This window comes from Hermetia illucens, chromosome 1, assembly GCF_905115235.1.
Source record: "Hermetia illucens chromosome 1, iHerIll2.2.curated.20191125, whole genome shotgun sequence".
Lineage (NCBI taxonomy): Eukaryota > Metazoa > Arthropoda > Insecta > Diptera > Stratiomyidae > Hermetia > Hermetia illucens.
In genome coordinates, this window is record NC_051849.1 from 134808818 (window position 1) to 134833357 (window position 24540).

Consider the following 24540-nt stretch of genomic DNA (forward strand, 5'->3'; position numbering starts at 1 on the left):
TGACATAAAACATAACTTTGAGATGTTTTACATATGTGAATTTCGTGCATTCTAACACGTGTATGACGTCATCATAACATATCAATTCGTGAATACCATAACAAAGTGAGCTCACATGAATGGGAGGACGCAGGGAAACATTTCGTTTTAGTTTTTTAATCATTTATATATCAATATCAATAACTCCAGAAGACATATGTATGCATTTATACGAGTATGTAAATGAAGCTTTGGGGTAGTGCCTAATTCAGATAGATATATTTGCACTTTAATCAAGCGGTATTCAATATACGTACTTTATATGTACATATGTATACTTGAAGGCATGACGAATCGAAAATAGGTGTACGATTAATTTATATACATTTTTGGATATACTATTCGGTAATAGGCAATGTTTGTTTGTTTAGGGTGAGCATAATATTTACGTCTGTAATATGTTATTTCTGTAGTTTGAAAAAAATCTGAAGGACTAGCCGAGTTATCACAATTTCGGCAGATGCCGGATTTTACCTAATACTAGCACTAAGTGCCAAGCATTTAGGCTCGGACGATCCTACCTACTTAAAAACTAAAGGGGCGCTGGTGGTGGGATGAGTGTCCAACCTGTTTTGGTCAAGGGATCGGTTAGGTTTTTATTGAGAATTATGTTTACCTACCTAAACATATTCAGATATGAAATTCTACGTCTAATATTTTTAGCGGCATGGCATGCAACTAACTGGAGAAGTCGAATAAACGATGAGTTGTAAAATTTCGAAAATCGAGTGGCCATTTACAAGGAATATCTATAAGGATATTCGAAGACAAAGTCGAATGATTTGGCTAACGGGATTATTCCGACCAAGGTTCATAGCGTGGTTTACGTTGCAACTGTCACGGTTATTCGTCTCCATAATAACAGAGGTAGGCGCAGAAGAAATTTACCGTTCTGGATGTTTCGACTCAACAAAAGTGTCGAAAAATTGAGAAAGGAGATTGTCCGTGTCATGCAAGTACTTCTTGGAAATCCATCACCAAGAGTGCAAAGGTGCGTTGCCAATATCATTGGAAACTACCATTTGTCCAATGACATGCCAATCAAAAAAATCCTCGAGGTGTTGAAGCAGAAACTTGCGATATGCTCCAATCGAATCCGTAGGTTTCAAAAGAGCTTCCAGCGAAGTACACACAACACCTTGCTCTTCCAAAACCAACGGGAATTCTAAAAAAAACTCACCAACTTAGATGGTGAAAATAACCTCGATCTGGATGAGGCAGAAGACTTCTGGAGAAGTGTTTAGAGCGAACCCAGTCGTTACAATTTGGAAGCAGCGTGGCTTCCATACCTTATGCGTTCGTTCGAGGCCATCCCCGAAATAACCATGCCTGGCGTAATTGAAGTCGATGTAGGAACAGCCCTTGAAAAGGCACGTAATTGGAAGACGCCAGTAGTTGATAAGATTCGCTGATGAATATTATGTGTACTTTAAAGTGCGCAGTAAAGCGGAAATATGTTCCTCATATAAAAAATACAACATTATTTACAGTGCCGGTAAAAGCGATAAAGAAATTCAGTTCAATTCAAGAAATCGTAAAATGTGCAGCGAATTCATTAAAGAGCAAAGCAGTTCACTGTTAAGGAATTGAATAATAAAAAAAAAAGGATACTGAAGGAGAGCACACAATGGCAATTGGTTATCTTATGGAGCAGATATGCGGTCCATAATTCAATTCGGGACCTTTTGGAAAAATTGTAATTCCTTCAATGAGAATTGAAGAATTATTCGATTAGCTACACTAACCACACGATAAATGGCGGCCAAAGCAGACATTGATACTAAGATTAGAAATGCTGGAAACATTATCGTAAGCAAAACATTTTAACCGCCGTAATTGCAAAGAAAACCGACTTTTACAGAAGAACGTATTCACTGAAAGACCTACTGAAAAATGCTTATGTTAGAAGAAAGAAGTCGGAATATCGGAAGCTGAACTCTCGGGTATAAAGGTTTTGTGTTCTTCTTGTGTGAGATATTTCATATTCACGTTTTCCCATTCGTATATACCTCAACTCTTTGATATATATAGGTATTTCCAAACTCCCATTCCGTTGTTCATGTGAGTTCACTTTGTATGATGATGACGTCATAAACGCCCTAGAGTGCGATAATTTCAAGTGAATTACACAATTTTGGCCTCCTATAACTTTGTTAATAATAGTTGGATTTTTGTCAAACTTTCCAAAATTGTGCATTATGTTATTACTTATAACCGTACTTCTAAGATGAATTTAAGGGGGGGGGGGGGGTTTCAGTATATTTTTAAAATATGGTATTATACTGTTATAAACTTTATTTGAAATAGGACGTATTTTGAGGCTTAGATTTCGTATGGATGCACCATTGTGATTTTTTCAGATTTTTCGATTGGATAGGTTCCGAGAACAAGACTTCTTACACTTTTTGGGGTACACATTTTGAGCTTTCACTCTCCTATGTTTCAGTCACAATCAAATATCATCAATTTCGAAAAGTACTAATTGAACCCTTTCATTTAATACCCCACACGAACACATTCTGTGAAAAAAATTACACTCCCCTTTGACCTATATGGGGAGTCCCCCCTAAAACCCAGTGCAAAATGATGCCACACATTTTATGTAAAGGGATTCATAGACGTTTGAACCAAATTTTGTGCAGTTGGTTGAACCGTATCCGAGTAAATCGGGTATGACAGATAGACATCGAATCGCTGCGAAACAAAAATTTTGAACAAGAGACAATATGGTGGCGGAAGTGGAATAGTTTATGCTTCTATAGGATACAGAGAACAGCAAAAATTCTGTTTTTAATTTGGAAGTAAACAAATTGAAGTCTTCAATTTCCCAGCAAGTCCTCTAAAACTAAAGATTATCGAAAATTGTCGGGACCATCTAACGTTTATCATTTACGATAAATCCAAATAATAAATAATTAGAAACAACTGCTGGTTCTGCACTGAGCAAGGTTCCGAGAAAATATATTAAAAAAATATGTAAAAAAGAAAGGATGCTCAAACACTAAAATATCATAAGCATTCCACAATGACAAAAATATAAAGTGTCTTATTTTTTTACTCATCTGAAATAAATAGAATAATGTTTCCTGTTCACTCATTGGTGGACTAAAGGGCATCCACACAAATTGTGCTTCAATTTCACTATCATTACATTTAACGTTGTGTAAGTGATAAACTTACAGCAATGAGACAAACACAAGACGCACACACCCACACATGACGACTGGGATTCGAACCCAGAGCAGCGAGATTGGGAGGTTGAGGCTCTACCACTTCAACCATCGCGCCGACATTTAAAATAAAGCTTTCGTTAATTACTCGATGTATTACACCGGAAAACCTCAGATAATTACTCGGGAAAATGTAGTAGAATGCCATCACCTAAGATACATATACAGCTTCTGGAGATCGTTTTATTTTTTAAGGTACCTTGAAAAACGGGGGTGTCTTATCATTTTTGCTGACACTGTAGATTCTATCTCAGATTTTGTGTGAAATAAAATACTAAAATTGATTCATTGTCTGTCTGTTGACCTGTATGTCTGTCACATGCAGTTTATTTGGAAATGATTGATCCTGTTGTCCTGGAATTCGGTGAGGGTGTGGACACTATGAAATACAGATAAAGTCAGCGAATTATACCCTCATGCTGGTTTTACGAGCCCAGAACTGTATCATTTCTGATGCAAACTCGCTATACTATTATTAACAGAGCTGTGGTAGATCATAAACATAATTTAATTAGAAAATTCAATACAATGTTGTTTTAAAATTGAATATAAGGCCAGAATGATTATAACAATAATTAGCATTTCTATGAGGATACTATGAAATCGTGTATGCCTGATGCTCCCAGTTATCATTTGTTTACGTGATAATACTGTGCACATTTTTGTCAGCTAATTTAGTCAACTATCGTTTGATATTGCACACTATTACTTGCAGTCTCAGTTCTAGTGTCCCTACAATGAATACCGATCTGAGAATATTACGACAAGTCCCATAATTCATCATTTCAGATACGAATTAAGTCATTAAAAATGTCTTGAATGATCTGTTCCAAATTTCCAGCACTAATCTATATCCTTCATTGAGATCATATTTGATTTCATCTAATGTAAAAATTTCGCTTAGTTATATAAATACAAACGTTGAAATAATCTAACCAAATAATGTAGGCTAGGATTATGAAATTTTATGTAAGCAGATTTAATTCAAATCTTCAAGATACCTATCGGTATTGGTGTATTTTCGCTCCCTGAGCCTGTTAAAACCCAAATTTTAACCAGTTCCCTTATCCCTCTTTTATAATATATTATTAACATTATGTAATAACTTCTCGAAAATATTTTACATTGATTAATGTATGTTCTAATCTTTAATATAATCGTGTCTTTAATTACAGATTTATATCAGATAACAATGGCTTACGCATACTGGAAATCAGGCAAAACAGACGACCATAGTGTATTTGATTTATTCTTCAGGAACAACCCATTCCAAGGAGAGTTCACAATTTTCGCTGGTTTAGAAGAATGTTTGAAGTTTCTGGAAAACTTTCATTACTCTGACAGTGGTAATGTGACTTTTTGTAGCTTTTGCAATACAATATCCTTAAACTTGTATTGAATCCTTACAGATATTGAATATTTAAAACTTACATTACCAGATAGTATAGAGGATGGTTTTTATGAATATTTACGAAATTTAGACGCTAAAGATGTGACACTGTATGCTCTAGATGAAGGTTCAGTTGCATTTCCTCGGTGAGCTGATTGGATTTCAAATCATATATTCAACAATGTATAAAATTTATTTTCGTTTTAGAGTTCCTCTGATTAAAATTGAGGGTCCACTTATTATAGTACAATTATTGGAGACAACTTTATTAACATTAGTGAACTATGCAAGGTATGTAATTATTATTTAAAAATGAAATCAAAGAAAAAGTCTGATGAACGATAGAAGCCAAGAAATTGTTAAAAAACTGTTGTTGTTAAAACTAATAATTATTTTCGCATACAATGCAGATCTGCAGCCAACACAATATACCACAAATATTACATACCACTAGAGTAATATTTTCTTGCAAGAGAAGAAAAAAGTAAAAGATGACATATACAGTGCGCGACAAAAAGTTACGTCCACCCCAAAATTTGCGAATTCTTAACGTTCCCATTTGTTTTGAAAAATGGAAGTATTTTTATGTTTCACAGCATTTTGAAAAACGTCAGTACATCAATTTTCATATCATTTGGATTTGGAACGTTGATTTTTCGGGTCTGACAAAAGGATTGACTTTTTTCAAATGAGACAGCAACAAATAACAAGAACAAAGATATTCATTGGTCAATTTACACACTGTTTATATGGCAGCTTTGAGCTCTTCAACTGACTCGTACGGTTTATTATTTGGGTAAATTATCACCGAAGACTTCTCCAGATGTTCTCCATCGAGTTACAGTTTGGAGATTATGTCGGCCAGATAAGTATACTTATTCGTTTCTTTTGAAACCAAGATATAGTTGCATGCTAAACCGGATAGGGTAAATTAGAGGACTACGTCGCAAATCCTTAAACACCGAAAGAAGGTTTCGTTTTTCGATGTAAATGCTATACTCACCGTCGCAAGAGACAAAAATGCACGTCAAACCAGGCAAATGGCTTCCTAAGGGTTCGTTTGAAAAAAACTGGTTTAAATGTCATTTCCCCGTTAATTTTAAATAGCAGCAAAGAGTTTCTTCCTTTCTATGCACTCTCGAAAATGTTGGGGTGGACATAAACTTTTGTCGCGTATTGCACTCTAGTAAAATATTTTCGCATGCAAAGAACGAGGGATCATTATTGTTGATGAAAGTAATGCTCGGCATTTAGAAGTATATACATTTTTTATTGCCTTCTTCGGTATTGTAAGCGAAAAATCCCTATAATTAAAAGTTATAACACAAACCCGGAATCATTGTTCCATACCAAAACCAGCTAGGAGAACTGCGATATGATCTTTCCTAGACGACCACAATGCACACATCAATTAGACTAAAATCAGCCAAGAAAACAGAATCACAACACTAACAGATTCACAAGTAACAGTGTGCATCGACTCGCCACTCGACAACTGTCACCACCACTTGTACTAGGAAGAACGTGGTGGTTACTCATGATTTGTAATGTAATATCACATCGGCCCTGAGGTAACGTACTTGTCGCAAAAGTGGTGATGTTAAAGGTTGTTGTGATGTTTAGTAATATTTGGATAGCACTCGGTGATAGCAATGTGATATTACACTTTCACATTGCACCTCTCATTGGACCTTTCTTTCTATTTTATATCCCCATTTATATTTGCTTTGACGGGAAATTGTAAAAAAATAGGTTATCACAAACTGAACACCATCGTTTTTGTGTTGTTCTTTTTAAGCATATATTAATTTAGATACTTTTTCGGCATTAGAGGTTGTCTCAGAATACCCCCTATATAATTTTGTACTTCACCCGGTCAAACGGCTGCTCTAGATGGGTAAAGCGCAATGTTCCTTTCTTGTTTTTTAAGCATACATAAATTTGCTTTAAGCAGAAACTTGCAATAAACTTCTAGATTTAGTAACTATACAAGAGACATACATATGTTAAGAAAAGATTTCAAATTGAATTCAATTATGTTAAATTTACTTTTAGTTCCGAAAAGAGTCAATATTTTTTAGTCGGCAAATCTTCAGCTCAGAAGTATGTAAATTCAAATGGACAGGTTAGGTTTAGAAGATTTGTTCCACTCTTTGATCTTCATGGCTAAATGTGCCCCTTTTTTTCACGGTTTCCATCATGTTCTCAATATTGCGGCCGATATGGCGACGATTTCACGCCGTATATTGGATTTCAATTGAGTAAGAGTCCGGATGGGTCAAGTGGTTAGAGCGCTGGGATGCCGTGTCGGTAAGTCGCAGTTAAAATCTCACTGGTGGCAGTAGTAACGCCGTTTTTGACAAACCCATCGGTTCACTGTTTATTCTTAAACCGCGAGGCCGATTGCCGCGGAATCTGGTGAGAACGTGTATTCTGTGAATCCCTTTACATATAGTGTGGTGTCATTTTGTGTTGAGTCTAAGAGCCCCACAAATGCAAAGGAAGGTTGCAATTTTTTTTTTCACAGAAAATGGCCGTGTGGGATATCAAATGAAAGGGCTCAATTAGTTCTTTTCGAAAGTAATCCCATATTTGATCTCAGAGAGGAGTGAGTGCTGAAAATATTACTCCCAAAAAGTGTAACAGGTCTCGTTCTCAGAACTTATCTAACTGAAAAATCCGAAAAAAAATCACAGTGGCGTATCCAAACGAAATCTAGGCCTCAAAATACATCTCGATCCGATATCTGCACAGATAAAGTTAATAATAGTAAATTTTCATATTTTACAAATTTAGCCAAAAGATGCTAAGAAATGCAACATTTGGCATAAGCATAAAAGATAGCATCACTTTGAGAACTTTGAAGGAAATTGAACCATTATTAACAGAATTATAGAAGGTGGAACTTTTACATTTTATGTGAATTTCGTGCATTCTAAAACGTGTATGACGTCATCATAACATCTCAATTCATTATTACCAGAATAAAGTGAGCTCATTTGAATGGGAGGTCGCAGGGAAACATTTCGTTTTGATTAACTAGCTGTATTCAATATACGTCTGCATATGTACATATTGTGCACGAAGTAAATCGGAAATTTGCGTACGGTTAATTTATATAGATGCATGTATGCATATGTACAGTATTCGGTAATAGGCAATGCTTGTTTGTGAACATACTATATATGGCTGTAATATCCACTTATATCTTGTACTTTTTTTGGGTTTTTAGCCATATATGAATGGAAAAATGTGAGCTGAAAGTTTCTCACATCAGATGAACACAAAGCCTTTATACCCAAAGCAACAGCTTCCAATATTCCGACTTGTTTTGATTTCATGCATTTGATCACTTCCTCGCTGACAAGTAGAATTGCCTCAAATATCTACAGTGTTAGAAGAAGTGGAGAATGGGAAAATTTTTCCGTTAAAATCTGCTCGACATCTTCCCGCCATCTATCCGTCGAATCGTTCTTGTCAGTAACGTTTATTGCTCGATATCCAATGTGCGTAAGTGTCAGCTTTTGCCAAGTCAATAAAGATCTCTCTCGTCATCCTGGGTGTCCAGATGTGACATTGCTAATTGGCCAATGTTTTGTCGAAGAGAAACTTAGAGGCGTTTCTTCTCACGCACGTTCATTTGGACATCTCTATTTCAAAGTCAAGTATCGTTCGCGTTTTCTTGGTCGACCTGTCGGCTAGAGTGATTAGGTAGGACTTAGCATAGTGAAGTAACTCCAACTTACTTTCTAAGATTTTGCGTAAACACAAAACCTTATTAAAATCGGTTTACTGTCTGTCCGTCACACGCATTTTTCTCGGAGACGGTTATAACGATTGACAGAAGGTAGAAAGGTGGGAACTATGAACGCTCACACATACAGTGAGTTACATCCTTTTACATTGAATTTAAGGGGGCTCCCCATACATGCAAAAGAGCGGTGTAAAATTTTTTTTCATCAAATATAGTCATGTGGGGTATCATATGAAAGGTCTCGGTTTGTACTTTTCGAAGCCGGTCTTAGTTTTGGCATTTGTTGGAAAGGTGGGGAGTACGCGGGGTTGAAAGTGATCATTTCCATAAAGGGTCCATTCTCAGAAACTATTATACTTAACCGAAAAATCTGAAAAAAATCAGGAGCCTGCCACTATATGGTGCTTGGACTCCGAAATATCTTCAATACCGATATCTCTTCAAATAAAGTTAATAATAGTATATTTAATGTAATTTTTTGTAATTGGCTGAAAACCCTTCTTAAATTCATCCTAGCATCATGAAATTTTGCAGTTATGTAGGCTATAATGTGGAACATAATTGTACCAGTTTTGAAAACGTCTTTTCGAGACACGTGTTCAAACTTTCAGAAGTTGTTTGCGACCATTCGGAATGTAAAAACTTGTTAAGTTTAAATGGAGCCTTTTGAAGACAGGTCTAGAGAAGAAAACAAAAAAGAATCAAACAAATCGAACAATAAATGACCGTAAAAACGTGTCACAAATATGTTTCATATGAAAAAGCGCTGTTTTGTGTCTTTTTGTTAGTGGCGACTTGTATCAAATTTCCTGACTGGCCTTCACACAAAAAACTATTGCGAATTTCGACTTTAAACTTGGAGGGATGATTCTTAAAAATATATTCTACCCAATTAGTAAATAAAAAAATTTTGCAAAAAAAATACTGGCTGCGAAAAGTCCCCTTAACCACATATCATTGCTTTTAGCTTCCCGATATTTTTCAAAAAGTTGAAATTTCTCAGTTGTTCTGTACCAGATAAGTTCAGGACGACCCATTCAACGACAATAGAATTATCGTCATTGCATATTGCACAGGGAGCATTGGCATGGAACAGACTCAGCCCTATATTTTTAATTATATTAGCATAGTCGGAATAGGATTGTCACTGCGCCGCTATCATCGAGTTTGACGCTACCATTAGCGAAAATAATGTCTCATAAAGATATAAATCACTTGGTACTTTCAATTTGCTCTCATCAAACCGGATTAAAACAAGTCAGGAAACCGGAAGCTGGACGCTTCAGGCATGAGAGGTTTTGTGTATTTCTTTTATAAAAACATTTGAGTGAACATTTGTCCCATTAGTGCCTAGCACGTAATATACGCATATATTATGTGAGAATCTCCTCTTTCGCATGATACTGACATTCAAAGCCTTGAATTTGCACTAAAGCGACAACTTTGACCTATTATAACTTTGTTAGTAATAGTGCGATTTCCACGAAACTTAGTAGGATCATACTCTAAGTTAATAGTTAATATACTATTATTAACTTTATTTGAACAGACATCGGTATAAAGGGTGTTTCGGAGCTTAGGCACCATATAGTCAGCATCAATCGAGTTCCAATCCAAACAGCCATACATATGTATGTATGCCAGCGGTATTCTACTTAATTTGTGCATATATATATATATATATGTATGCGTCAGTATGCAATAGCTAAATATGTTTTTTTGTTTAGGATGAGCTATATTTATGAATTTAATATGTACATGTGTAAACTTTGCAGTTTGGAAATATATGAGGCTATTTTGAAATTTTCTCACATAAGATGAACATAAAATCTTTAAAACCGAAGGGTCGAACTTTCGGAATTCCGACTTGTATGTATATATCATATTTCAAATTTAAGGATGTTCTCCGTGTCCATCTCATCAATTCGGTTTCCTTTATCTTTTGAAAATGTACCTTGTTGTGTTGAAAGCACATATGAATCTTTACCCACTTTTCTTCTTTTTCAGTCTAATGGCCACAAATGCTGCACGCTATCGAATGGTAGCAGGAAAACATATAAACTTATTGGAATTTGGTTTGCGACGAGCTCAAGGCCCAGATGGGGGATTATCGGCTTCAAAATATTCCTACATTGGTAATTATGCGTGAAATGAATTTTATTATTATAAATGATTTATATACATATGACCAAGATAATTATCAGGCTTCTGTTATTTTATAGGAGATAAATCTTTTTTTGTGAGTCAAAATCAAAATATTGAAAAGGAGGCATAGCATAGCATAATAGTTTTGATTATATGAACGTATTTTACTTAACTTTATGTCTCTTCTGGTTCTGACATTTGAATCAGGAATCATCACAAACTATTATTTCGTAGCTATAGCTATGATCATTACCAATCAATATCTTGGTTTGCTGAGAAGCTACCATAAGGTCGAAACCACCCAAAGAATAACATGATTCTATTAGGCACCTCGAGACACATTCACTTAATTCCATTTCAAAATGGTCACACATTCCATTCTTGTTATATCCGCTCAGAAACAACCAAAATCATCAACTGATGTCGATAATGACTAATCAAAAAAATAGATGTTATGTATAAGCAACATTTTTTTTGCCTAGAAGTATTTTCTTGCCGATTTGAGCCAATGTTGGATTCTTAAATGGGTTTCATGTACAATTGTAATAAAACTTCCTCATATTGTTTAATCGATTCCGCACACATGTAAGTGAAAACTTGATTTGTATTTGCACACCAAAAGTGGGAAAAATGGGCGTCTTAGAACTATAGTTTGAAAATGAATGGTGAGATTTCGACAGTTTAGTGAACACTATATATGTACTTGTTAGTTTGACATGAAATCAATATGTGTACTGTTCTTCAGCGGAAGGAATTTTACCTTCACCATGACCCTTACTGGCTTTTTAGTCAATATTGGGAATTCCATGAGAGTCCCCTGATGTGGTGTTCTTTTACTGAACTTGAACTATAATGTCTCCTTCGTATTGACTCGATATTTCCCAACCGTTTTTACATAAATGAAGCGATCCAGAAATATGTTTCAATTTTCCAAAGAACAAAGTGCAAATATATTCAAAACATTTTTACCATGTTGACAACCGACCTTGGGTTTCGATGTTCGGAAAAATTGGATTTGGGTGACTGACAGCAAGCGAGATATTCTAGACAATATTGAAACCAAAAAATCAAATAACGATTGAATGTTTCCCGTTGTCACAATTCCTTTCGCACTTGTAACGTGTTAGTTGTAATTATTTCCGCCGTGCATAGAAACGGTGAAGGTAATTCAATTCATCATGATTTGGTTCGTGCTAGCTAGAAATTTTTCCACCTGAAAAGCACACTAGTAAATGAATTATCGACAAACACGGTCAAAAGTTTATCTATGCCAAAGTGGCACTAAATGGCACGAACACCCTAACTTCGTTCTACATAGGTTCTTGTTTCGAAGTATAATCAAGCAATCATTTGTACGAAGGAATCCAATAACTTTGCGAATTTGTTGCGGATAAGTGCGGAAGAACGTTCACTACCGTGTTCCAAGTTAATGATAATAAAGGAAATGTGAATAGACGATATGGTGCTACTTAACGTATGGGAAAGTAAACATTCATTTGAGAAACTCTCACGCTGCGCATTAATTAAATGAATAGGTTGAAATATTTCTCCGGGAAGGGTCCCTATTAAGTAGTCATAATAACTGCTGAAAAATGCAGTATATTGCAGAGTTTCATTTCATTGCCTGGTACAAGTTGGAACTGTAATTAATCAGTACTATGTGAAACTTGCTACTGCTTGCTAGCTGTTTTCTTCAGATGTGATTTGGAGCTTTCTAAAGTGCCATAGTTCTGCATTCAAGTAGAAGTAAAAACGATCAATGAATTAATACAGTGCTGGCTAAATACAAAAAACCATGAAAATAGTCTATATTGTACAGGGGGTTAAATGGCCAGCAACTAAAACTATTTTCTTAGGTTTTTGACTATATAAATAAATCATAAATAATCTTTGTACTTCTTGAAAAGATAGCGGAGGATAATTTAGGGGCGATATTTACGATCTATTGTGTTTATCTACCTAATGTAAAGGAATGATATTGCCAAGTGTTTGATAATATCATCAAAGATAAATTGTTAAGCTTTGTAATGGGTTTGACAAAGTGGGACCAGAAATATATACGATAACGAATCAGAAAAGAACGTTTACAGACCGTAAACTGGCAGCTGTAAATACGAAAAATTTTATAGCTTCCTTATTGAAATTGACTTGGAAATCCAAAATACTTTTAACCTAAATATGTTAGATACTAAATTTTTTAATCTAATTGTCTTTATTATTAAACTCTATTTTTTCCTAATTTATTTATACCCTCTGTGGTATTAATGAAAACAAATGTGATTGTGCATTGCCTATGTCTGTATTCAAACGGCGCCCCTAGGTCCAATTGTTGCGTTTGACTTCTTTGAGCACCATTACCTCCTCCATTTTATGATCTCGTGCCAAAATGTGACGTACGACTGCATTTTGCTATCTTAGCTTTCTTTAAACACTCCTTGACTCGAGTGCTGACTAGGCGATCGCTGTGCCCTATGTAGGTATGTGGGCAACCATTGCAAGACATCCTGTAGATGCCGCTTTTTTCGTCCTACTTCTAATGGTTGCTTTTGGTGCCTAATTACACTTTGAGCGTCTGATTCCTGCTTGATCTTTCCACTTCGATACCTTGTTTGGCCATGATGCGTCAGAAGGGAGGGTACATTTCCCTCGAGTATGTTATGCTATGTGTCCTTCATTCTCTCTGGTTTAAATAAAGTTGTCACCCGATTCCGTTCCTTCGTTTCTTCGTCCTTGCTTCTTCCTTATTAAACTATGGATTGAAGTTGACTGAATCCATTTTTAATGGCTGCATCCACAACATATGATTCTTCGTTATCAAACCTGTCTTTCGTGAGAGGTGTTGATAAGAGCCTATGAACCATGGATCAGTAGTGACTACTTTATGTTGGTATGTGTGGTTAGATGTTCTAACGATGGTGCGTTATGTACTCGTTGGTTTCCTGTATATATCGGATTTCTCCGTTCGACTCCTCTTCCCTTGGGATGTACTTATCGATTTGATCAAGTGGCTCTTATTTGTCCCCCTCTTTCACCATCATAGCGCAATCAAACTGCAGGTTTGGCTACATTGCTTTCAATAAAATTTGGTGGAAATATGGAAACTATGAAATCCCACGAATGCAGTGAATGACATAATTTTACGTGCAGTTAAAGGGGGGCTCCCCATACATGCAAAGGGTGGATGTAATTTTTTTCACCGTATATAGTGGAATATCAAAGAAAAAGCCCCTATAAGTTCTTTCTGAAATTGATATTAGTTTTGATAATAAAGTGCAATATGCGTGAGTAAGAAGCCAAAATGTGCACACTTAAAGTGAGGCAGAACTCATTTTTGGAAACTACCCAACCAGAAAATTTGTAAAAATCAGGGTAATCTAGGCCTCAAAAAATATACCCCATTCCGATATCTGCTCAAATAAACTTACTAATAGTATATTACCCACTTTTCGTACTCGCTTGGAAACCCCCCTTAAGTTCATCCTAAGAGTACCAAATTGCAACAACATAGAGGACAGTATCGCAGATAACACCGCAAAGTTTTATAGAAATCCGGCTATTAGTTATAGCAATTTAAACAAATTTAACTTAATCAATTTCATGCGAATTTACTGAATCTGTAAATAAGATGCAGACGTCATAATTAACGAGAATAATTGACTTTCGAGTGAAATATTTACCATAAATTCCATTCATGAAGAATCTACTTCTCCCATTCCTTCTTAAAGTTTTGTGTGAAACAATTATTATTATTTATTATAAATTATTATTATAATTTCCTCGGAAATGGCTGAACCAATTTTCACGAAATTTGGTGGGAAGATGTGATATATGAATCCCTCTACATATAGCCGTGGCGTCATTTTGTGTTCAGTTTGAGGGGACTCCCCATACATGCGAAAGGGGGGTGTAACATTTTTTTCACAGAATTTGGTCATGCGGGGTATCAAAGGAGTTAGTATTTTCGAAACTGGTGTCATTTCTCTCATTTCTGAGATTGGGCGAAACATAGGATAGTGAGGGCTCGAAATATGTGCCTCAAAAAGCGAAGCAGGTCTCGTTCTCAGAACCTAGAAATCTAAAAAAAAATCACAGTGGTGCATCTATAGGAAATCTAGGCCTTAAAATACATCTCATTTCGATATCTGCTGTTAATAATAGCATATTAATAAATTATTAATAAGTTGTTGGCCCCCTACATGAGGATGGACGATTCCGTAGCCTACGTAGCAATACCATGACCGTCAGGTTGTGGATAAAATCCGGCTCAATAGGTTACGGTGGGCAGATCACTTTCAGGGATATCGAATTGGTGGACCTCGGCACAAAACCGGAATGTCTGGAGTTCCTTATTAAGGCAGACCTAGACCGGATTCCGGTTGTTGCGCCGTTGATGATGATGAATAAATTTTAGGAATTCATCCAAAAAACAGTCTTAATTTCATTCATTTCATACAAGATTTTTCACTGGTATAAGGTATATATAAGCCATAATTTTGGGAGCTCTCTCGCATTTCCGCCTTACTCCGTTCTCAAAAGTATACATCTATGTACTTAAAGCAAACACCACTGGTACTAATGTACAAGCATGTCTATCCTATTGGATACTACCGGCAAATTTTATTAGCGCATAAATATGCACACACATTTCTGTCTCGAGTAATTCACACTAATATACAAATAACTAAAAAAGCTTAAAACGGCATTATATTATTATATATTATATTATACTTTATACCTATGCAGAATTTGGTGAGAAGTTCAAGGGAGCAAGATGATGCAATTTTTTTTCACAAAATATGGTCATGTGGGGTGTCAAATGAAAGGGCTCAATTAGTACTTTTCGAAAATGGTCCAATATTTGATCGAGGAAATGTAGGGGAATGAGGGCTCAAAAAAAACACGTTGTCAGAACCTATCTCATCGAAAAGTCTGAAAAAATTCACAGTGGTGTTCCTAAATGAAATCTAGGTCTCAAAATACATTCCCATCGGGTATCTGCACAAATAAAGTTAATAATAATATATTAACATATTTTAGAAATTTGGTCAAAACCACCCTTAAGTTCATGATATATTTCTACATTACACCAGCGGTATCCAATATACGTGCTGTACATATACATATGTATGCTTTTGTGCGCCAAGTAAATCGGAAATATGTGTACGATCAATTTATATACGTGCATGTGCAAGTATAGTATACGGTAATATTCAATGTTTGTTTGTTTAGGGTAAGCATAATATCTAGGTTTGTAATATGTACATATATCTTGTAGTTTAGCTAAGTACTGAGGAAGAGAGTAAGTAGCTCTCGAAATACGTATTTACTAACTATTAAAATATATTGTAGTAGGAGCAAGCTACCTAGTTTTATTTTTATATAATATCTAGGTTTGTAATACGTACGTATATCTTGTAGTTTGAACAAATATGAAGCAATATTTTGGGTTTTCAGACATATACGAATCGAAAAACGTGCGTAGAAAGTTTCTCGCGTAAGATGAACACAAAACCTTTATACCCGAAGCACCAGCTACCGGTATTCCGACTTGTTTTTCCTGTCGTTGTCAAGTTTTGATATTCTGTCATTGTTACATTTCCTGCACGTCCGGTTTACTATCCGCCTAAGCTCGTCATGAGTTTTGTGTTTTCCCCTTTTGGATCGTTCTAGATATTTACGACATTACTCGTCGAACCAATCATGACTGACTTGATTTGTTGGTTAATATTTCTTCTATTTCCACTATGGTGCGCATGTTACTGTGTAGATCCTGTTTTCCTGGCCTTTCCTATCTTCGATGGACTATAGTCTTTAAATTCAAATTTGAAGTTCGAAGTATTAAGGTAGTCTGAATTTTCCATCTTCCCATATTATTTTTAGTTCTAAAAATAATAGTTTTTCGTCTTAGCTTCTTTCAATGATAATCTACATGTTCCTGTGTCCCGTCTTAAGTTTTTAAGAATTTCATCCATTCGCCTTAATTTCAAGATAGTTGAAATTTCGCTCACATACCTTGTCTAAAATTTCACGATGATGATTTATTTTATAAATTCTCCATGAATATTCTGAATAGGTTAACACTAGAATTGGTTGCCCGTCGTCACAGATAACTTCCTCCTATCTGCCTATCGGACTTCTCATTCTGCACTCTCTGGATTAATTATTCCAATTATCAGAATAATATCACACCGCTTATAGTTATTGACGCTCTGACATCAATAATTGGGCAAAATCATAAATAATCAAATGCTCTAGTTGACTTCAGTGGTCTGCCGCATAAGAAAATCCTTCCTCTTTCGTACATTTAGTCTTGCTACCCTTTATATTCTTCTCGGTCTATGGTACTTTGTTGAGCGCTATATTGAAAACAAGCTCACACCACTATAATTTTAATTATAGCAATAATAAGGAAGCTATTAATAAAGTGAAAAATGCAAGAAAGGAAGAATGGCAACAACAAGTTGCTTTATAAGCTTTAATTTTAACACATAATTTTTAAAATTCAATTTTACGCTCTATCACACTTTCTTTATGGAATATATTTCTTTTTATCCTAATTCATTCACCGCTAAAAACAGACTATTCTTGATTTCCATATTATTTTGGTCTACATGTTTGGTATATAGCAACTAACTTGGCAAACCTAGCATATCTGCTAATACCATCAAAAATGAAAATAAAAGGATCTAGCGCACTCAAAGAAATTTTGCCTCATACAGAAAATTTGTCGAATGCTGTGTGCATTTGAACTTGGATTGTATTAACGTAAAATAATTACTCCGTACAGGTGGATTTGATGGCACGTCAAATGTTCTGGCGGGTAAACTATTCAACATTCCTGTTCGTGGTACCCACGCTCATGCTTACATTACCTCGTTCACGGGAATATCGGAATTGAAAACTCGAATGCTACGTCATAAGGTCACTGGTAAGTGATTGTTCATTTCATCTTCTACCGGTAAATTTTATGGTTATTTTATCTTATCAACATTTACAGGAGTACAAGAGGATTTACTTGAGCGGGCGATCCTTCATCGTGATTCACTATCTCGCGTCCTTGACATATCCACCGAAGAATCTAGCGAAGGAGAATTAGCAGCTATGGTGTCGTTTGCAATTGCGTTTCCCGATGGTTTCATGGCCCTTGTCGATACGTATGATGTTAAGAGGTATTTCGCTTCTAGGCAAACTCTCTCGGATAGTAAAAACATCATCATTTTATTAATTTTTTATAAATGTTGTCGAAATCGCTCGATGAATTAATGGTATCGATAAAGTGATTACCATATTGAATTTTAGAACTCACTTGTATTCTGCATGCAGCAGTTAATGTATCCGGTAATTCTGTTTGAAGTATTTTTGTATTGATCGAAACTCCAGCTTCTGCAGGATTATCTATTTTTTAACAGAGTTGATGAGTTTTTACACAACATTAAATACAACAACTCCAATATTCACTCTTAATAAGCATGCTTGAGTTTTGAGAGATAAGACTTCGTGGAATCTAAATTTCTCGATAGAAGTGATTTTTAGTTTCGAAGTTTTGAACTTAATTTCTCCTCAGTACAGTTAACAGCGGCCAAGTTTTTATACGAATAGCTGGAAATACAAACACTAAATAGCAAAAATCCAAATAAAGCTAGATAAGGTTGAGTATTCAGTGGTCCATTTACAATGTAAAGTATGGTTGCAATTTGAAGCTAAAGTGGAATAAATATAACATGCTTTATATATTTCTTTGGTAATAGATGGCTAAGAACTTCTTCCTAGCCTTTTACTTCTCGAAATTAACTAAATGCAATACACTTTATTGCCACGACAATGCTGAACTCTACAGAAATATTAATCGATTCTAGGTCCATTATTCGACATTATTTTAAAGACTATCTTTACAATGATAGTAGCAAACATATATCTTCACTATTGTTCTACTGAAAATGGGTTCAATCATTTAAGGTTGATCACTGTCTTCTTTACTTTCCGGTGACGGCCACAATTACTTATAAGTTTTCGGTTAATCAGTTTAATCCGGCAGATTATTTTTTGAGGGTAAAAAGCCAATGTGATTTAACTTGTGTGGCAATTGTGAGGGTTGAGACTTCGCCAAACATGTTACGATTTAAAATCGTGGAACGTTCTTGCTACTAAATATTGTTTTCCCTCATAGGATGATATATTTGCGATGATTTTGGATTCATTCCATATGGAGGGTAGGTGGAACTGAATTCGTTGGGCTACCTAGCATCTTTTACTTCCAGTGACTTGATAGCACACGCACCTCAATCAATGAGTATTCGAATCTTCTGCTATTTACCGTTCATCAATCACTGCGTCCCCGCAGTTATCCGCTTTCAAAGCGTAGTCGGCAATTTATTTTAGCAGAAGCAATTGAATTTTTGATGGCGGATCTGTATTTGCAAAATTCTCTGGCAGTAGTGAGTATTTTTATCACTCGCGCTTCTTCTTCTCTTTCGATACCGAGGTTGGCTCTCCTAGACCAGATTCGCAATTTTTCAGTAATATGGTATCAGTCGAGGAGCTCTAAAATCACTATCACCAGCGTATTATGCCATCACTGTTTCGGTTGGCCTTCGACTCGTTTTCTATCAACTTCTGTGGTTTAGTATTTGCTTAACATGATAATTCATGCAATAACTAAAACCAGGCCGTATTTGATTTCGGGGCCAACAACGACACGCGTGTAAATGGGTGTGTCACCATAACATTATGGATTTTCTACGGCGATCCGATTCAATGTCCACTCTCTATTAATTAAAAGCTAACTGAATTTGTGATAGGTCCAATATTCCAATAATGTGTCAGGAGTCTTTTGCGGACCACAGGTCATTCACATAATCTCTTCTTTCGCATATGTATCTTTTTAATACAATGGAATTCCGATAATTCGTACATCAATTATTGATATTTCCGGCAATCACGTACAAATCTGGCGGTTCCCAGTATTAATTTTCTTTATTTTGCACTCCCGATAATAGTAATCCGGACGTTTCGTACCAAATCATCAGTCCCTTGACTATACGAATTATCGAGATTCCACTGTACTTTATTTTTTAATGAGATTTCACTTTCATTATCGTCAGACGGAATGTGGTGCAAATGATAAACCCACCGCAATAAGACAAGCACAAAAGTGAACACAAACAATCATGCTGAACCAAGATTAAAACTTGGGGAAAGGAAGTCAGAAGACTAAATCATTTTCGTCATTCCAAGACTCGATGTTGTAAAAATTTCTTGAGCATTCTGACCATTAACTCCAGTCTATTACCTTTAGGAAATTTTCCCGGATTATCTAGAGCTACTTGGAGAGAGATTTCGGTTCTTTTGTATCTGGTCACTCTATTGTATTACGAGTTTCTTTTGTATCAGGACACTCTGCTGTATTAGAGTACGGGTGCCTTCTATTTCTACACCAAACGCTTTAAACGCATCGGCGACAGCTACGAAATCTGAAAAAGGTACTTTGTATGAAACTTACAACTTTCACCTGGTAGGCTTTAAATAAATTGTTATCGCAATATTCCTTATTAAGTTGACATTATTTTCTCGGATTTTAATAAGAATATCGATAATTTTTTTACCATGTCCTTTATTTTGAGACGATGCAATGACCGAGTTGGTTGAACGCGTTCGAATCTTACTTGGCCATAGATGTTTGTGTTTAGGTTCGTGTTATCCTGTTACTGTAGGTTTTTCAAATGCGCAAATTAAGTGTTATTGAAATAATTCGAAAAAGAAACTGTATTGATGCCCTATACTCTAAAAAAGAGTGAATAGTCGACATACATGTCCTTTATTGCTTGAAGATTCTAGATAGCAAAGAAAAGATCATTACCGTTTTTGGGAAAAATATACAGTTGAGAAGTTTACAATCAGATCGGCAAGAACTCGACATTGTTTACAAGTTTAGACAATACTAAATAATGGGGTAGTTTGCAAGCACCATATCAAGCCTTTCCACATTAGCTTAAAAGTCAATGGTATTCCGCAATGTTGTTATCATGAAAACGCATTCAGTCACAACTGTTGGAAGTAATCGTAGATAATTCTCTTTGGCCTAAGATTTTATGTTTACAATTTCAGTAACTTATCCTAATCAACCCATGTAAGACTTACTTTATGCATAAGATCACGTTTCTTGTACTTTATTAAGCCTAAAAATTATAAATTTGTAGCCAAATCTCAGGTCAACATTCTCCTAAAAAATTAATTGAAAATGGACATAAGCTCTTAAACGGGACAAATAACAAAAGAAAAGGAACTAAACGACCCAGCGGTAATGGAAAACTGTTAAATGCTTGTGAATTGAATAATAATGATGACTTGCGTGGTGAAAATAGCGTTAAGGAAAATGGGGCACATGAAGTTAATCCAAATTTGAATGGAAAACAAAATGAGAAAAGTGCTCCGAACAAACTAAAAGAATCAGTTGAAACTTTGACCACTGCAACTAGCAAATATTATCTGTCAAAAAGTGTCGAGAAGTCGTTCAGGTAATTTTACAATAAATTGTTACACGAAAAACGAGCATAATAATAGACATACATACATACTTTCTCGTATTATTTGAGAATGCATGAGAATGTTTTCTACTCATTTCATTTTCCTAGATATGAACAAAGTTATACAGAAAAAAAGTACCCCACCTTAAAACGATTCGAAAGAGGAGATACTCTGGAAGTGCTGTGCGCACTACTAAATAACCTGAAATTACTAAAATCGAAGTGAACAGACGGCTGGTGCTCAATAACATTTATTTAATAGTTCAATATCTAATTAATGAAATAAGCCTAGGTGGTGTGCTTCTTATGTGTGGCTTTGATCAGACGTGTGGGTACTTCTTTTCTTTTGAATTATTATATAATTGGACTTTACATTTGTTCTGATTGTAAATACACAAGCTAAACGTGTAATTGAACAATCATGAAATTAGAATTTACATTATGTTTCTCAAAAATGGTCAGTATGTATTTTCAGTTGAATTTGTCGAATCATTTTTAATTTTTTGTTTATTGGAGAGTGCATTAATGTGCGTTTCGTTCATAAAATAAGTGCATGTTGGATTACTGATTTCCGCCTAATGAAGATCATTCATATGAAAGTATAGCAAATAGCTCAGTTTGATTGTTTGTTGTGAATGTCCATTCGTAAAGGGGAAGAGGTACTGGTGTGTTGAAATTCCATAAAATATTTGTCATCATCACATGCTTTTTTGTCAGCGATGAACAAAATGCTCTACGATAATGGAGGCTTTTTAGCAATTCTTTATATAGAATTTTCATATAAGGCTTTCTGTGAGGAACGAGAGTCATTTGTATTGAATATAATGTGAAACGTAGATTATACCTCTTGGCAGAAAATATATGTTAATTGATAGATCGTAAAGTAAGAACGGAAGGAAGAAATTAATTGTATTTAAAGAAGCTAATTTGCAATGAATGGGTGGGTTTTCTTGTTAGGCTTGATTATATATGTTCTATATATTTATACTAGTAAACCTAGCTCATTGCAGTCCACAGATATTATATAGAGATACCTTTCTTTTTCCCCTGTTTAAATGGATTCGTTGGTTGTTGGCGCCGGTTCTAAGGGAGTCGTATTAGGTCATTTAACACTTAAACGCAAATTCATCATCACCTCAAACTTTCCAAATTCTCAACCTCGTGTTTGTGTGTGTTGTGTTAACGCCTTTAAAACTCATATTACGTTTCAATTGCGGTCCTTGAGCGCGTATACATCGCCCGTCAACCACAGCTAAGCACTATGGTTCTTGGTACCTATCCATGCATTCCGTTCCTAGGCTTTCTCCTTATATTCTTGCTCCACTATTTTGTGTCGCACAACTCTGGGCAACCCATTATGCGCTATCTTGGATAGAAGGTTTCTTTGTATGGCATAGCCTGCAATGAGGTTGTCACTCTTTCTTAATGTGAGAACTTACGTTATTTCCTGTGCACTACCATTCTCGCTTTCTGAACAATACGTTCACGGGTATCGAGAGATGTTTGAGAATGAAGTGGTCCATTGAAACCTACTAACTCCTCCAGCAAGATGCCATCGACGATGAGAAGGAAAAGTATCGGTGGCAGAATGGAACCATGCTGCGCTTTGGGTTTCAGAATTACTCCGCTATTTCACCACGATGTAATAGATTACATGTTACGTCGTCATATGCCATCATCGTCAACGACGCTACATGCGGTATCCGGTCTAGTAAGGAACTCCAGACACCCCGGTTTTGCGCCGAGATCCACCAATTCGATATCCCTAAAATCTGTCTGTCCCCCACCTTGATCATCGGTTGTCATATGTCGGTATTCATTTCTCTGGAATCTCCTGGGGGGAGCACACCATATACATTCCCTGTTGATGCTGCCGAAGGGTATTTCTGTGGCCAGCGAAAGCATATTTGCTTCTGCTCTAATCAGATTTTCGAGGTGATATTTGACTTTTTATAGTGCGCCTGCGAATTCCGCGCTCTGTTCTGCGTGATAGTTTGTCAGAATAGTAGGCTTCATTCACCAAACGAAAGTTCTTTTTATTTAGCCATTATAACGTACGGCAGCGGAGTTGGTTTGTCTAAATCGGGTTCACCACTTTTTTCAATGTAAGCTTGTTTCGACTAGCGTCGAGAGGGTCTCAAATCATCATCCAGCTTATCAGGTATTTGTTGTCTTTGGTGGCCATCCCGCCCTCGGTACCATAGATGGCAACAGGACGAAAGGCGTTACGGTTGATTTTGGCCGCGCCTCTTGATGTCATATTTTGTTGAGGCGCACATCAACGTAAAGTTAAGAATTCACAACCTCTAGGTTTGAGTCATGTATTTGCTTTTAGTTTCATTGACACTCAGCCTGTCTTTTGTTGCTGACTCTATTACTAGGAACGTTGCTTCGCTGCTAAGTATGGAGCGCGCATAATATATGCTATTTTTTCGAGAAAGCTTTAAGAACAGTTTTTATACGGTGTGCATGAATGGCGTATTTTCGAACTAAGTTGAAGAGCATTGAGCAAATCTGTCTTCCCTGATTAAAGGATTCACTGAGCTCTTCGCTTTTCAAAGTGCAGATGCGATCCCGTCAGATTCTGTGGCTTTCCCCGATTTCATTCGTTTTATGGCCTCCTCGACTTCAGTTGCGCTGACAGGTGGAACTGCTTCAATCGTCCGGTTTTTGGCAAGTCGATACAGATCTCTCTCGCCATTCCGAGTGTCCAGTTTATCGTAAAGATTTTTGTAATGGTCCGCTCGGGTGGCAGCGACCGCTTTCTTTGCTTCCCGGTTGGCATTCTTATAAATTTGCTAATTGGCCAGCGTTTTATCGTCGAGAAACTTGTGGTAGAGGCGTTTCTTTTCACGAACCTTCATTTCAACATCGTCATCCCAAAGCCAAGTATCTCGGTTGATATACCGCGTACCTGGCTTGGTGACCCCGAGGGTCGCAGAAGCCGCTTTGTGATCGCGTAAGTGAGATTATTTCTTCTTTCTTCTAACGAAATCGCCACAATTTAATGTGCGGCGGGCCAGTACGTTCCTCGCGCTGCTTTATCGGTGGCTTAATTCGCAGGGTGGCAATCAACGGCCGATGTTGAAGTGCGATGGTATCATAGGGAACGGCTTTGCAATCAGTGACGGTGGTAAAATGCCGGCGTCTCATGAGAATATAGTCGATTTGCATTTTATTGTTCCCCCTATAAAATGTTGGGAGATGAGACAATCGTTTGAGGAACCATGTATTTATAAGTACAAGGTCATGGGTGGCCGCAAAATCGCTCGCCACCCTCATTGCACGCTCCAAACCCCTTACCCCCATGGCAGCTGTTACCGTCTGCCTTTTCACCCACAAGTGGGTGGTCTTTTGATTAAAGGTTAAATAATGGTAGATAACGTCCAAATGCATTTATGAATGCCGCGATATAGAAAACATCCCAAACTTACAATTATGTTTTTACTAGATTCAAAG

The 24540-nt window shown here is 36.3% G+C and overlaps 1 protein-coding gene across 3 annotated transcripts in view; it reads left to right on the forward strand.

The window, feature by feature from the left end:
- LOC119656378 (nicotinate phosphoribosyltransferase) overlaps positions 1–24540 on the forward strand; it is a 75140-nt gene that overhangs the window by 35007 nt on the left and 15593 nt on the right. The window contains exons 2-8 of one of the 3 annotated variants that reach the window (XM_038062796.1): positions 4445–4615; positions 4679–4805; positions 4867–4950; positions 10421–10548; positions 17346–17486; positions 17556–17727; positions 20755–21072. In XM_038062796.1, coding sequence (XP_037918724.1) covers positions 4445–4615; positions 4679–4805; positions 4867–4950; positions 10421–10548; positions 17346–17486; positions 17556–17727; positions 20755–21072 — 1141 coding nt within the window. The remainder of the gene's footprint in view (positions 1–4444; positions 4616–4678; positions 4806–4866; positions 4951–10420; positions 10549–17345; positions 17487–17555; positions 17728–20754; positions 21073–24540) is intronic. The other 2 variants (XM_038062797.1, XM_038062798.1) reach the window with 2 other exon arrangements.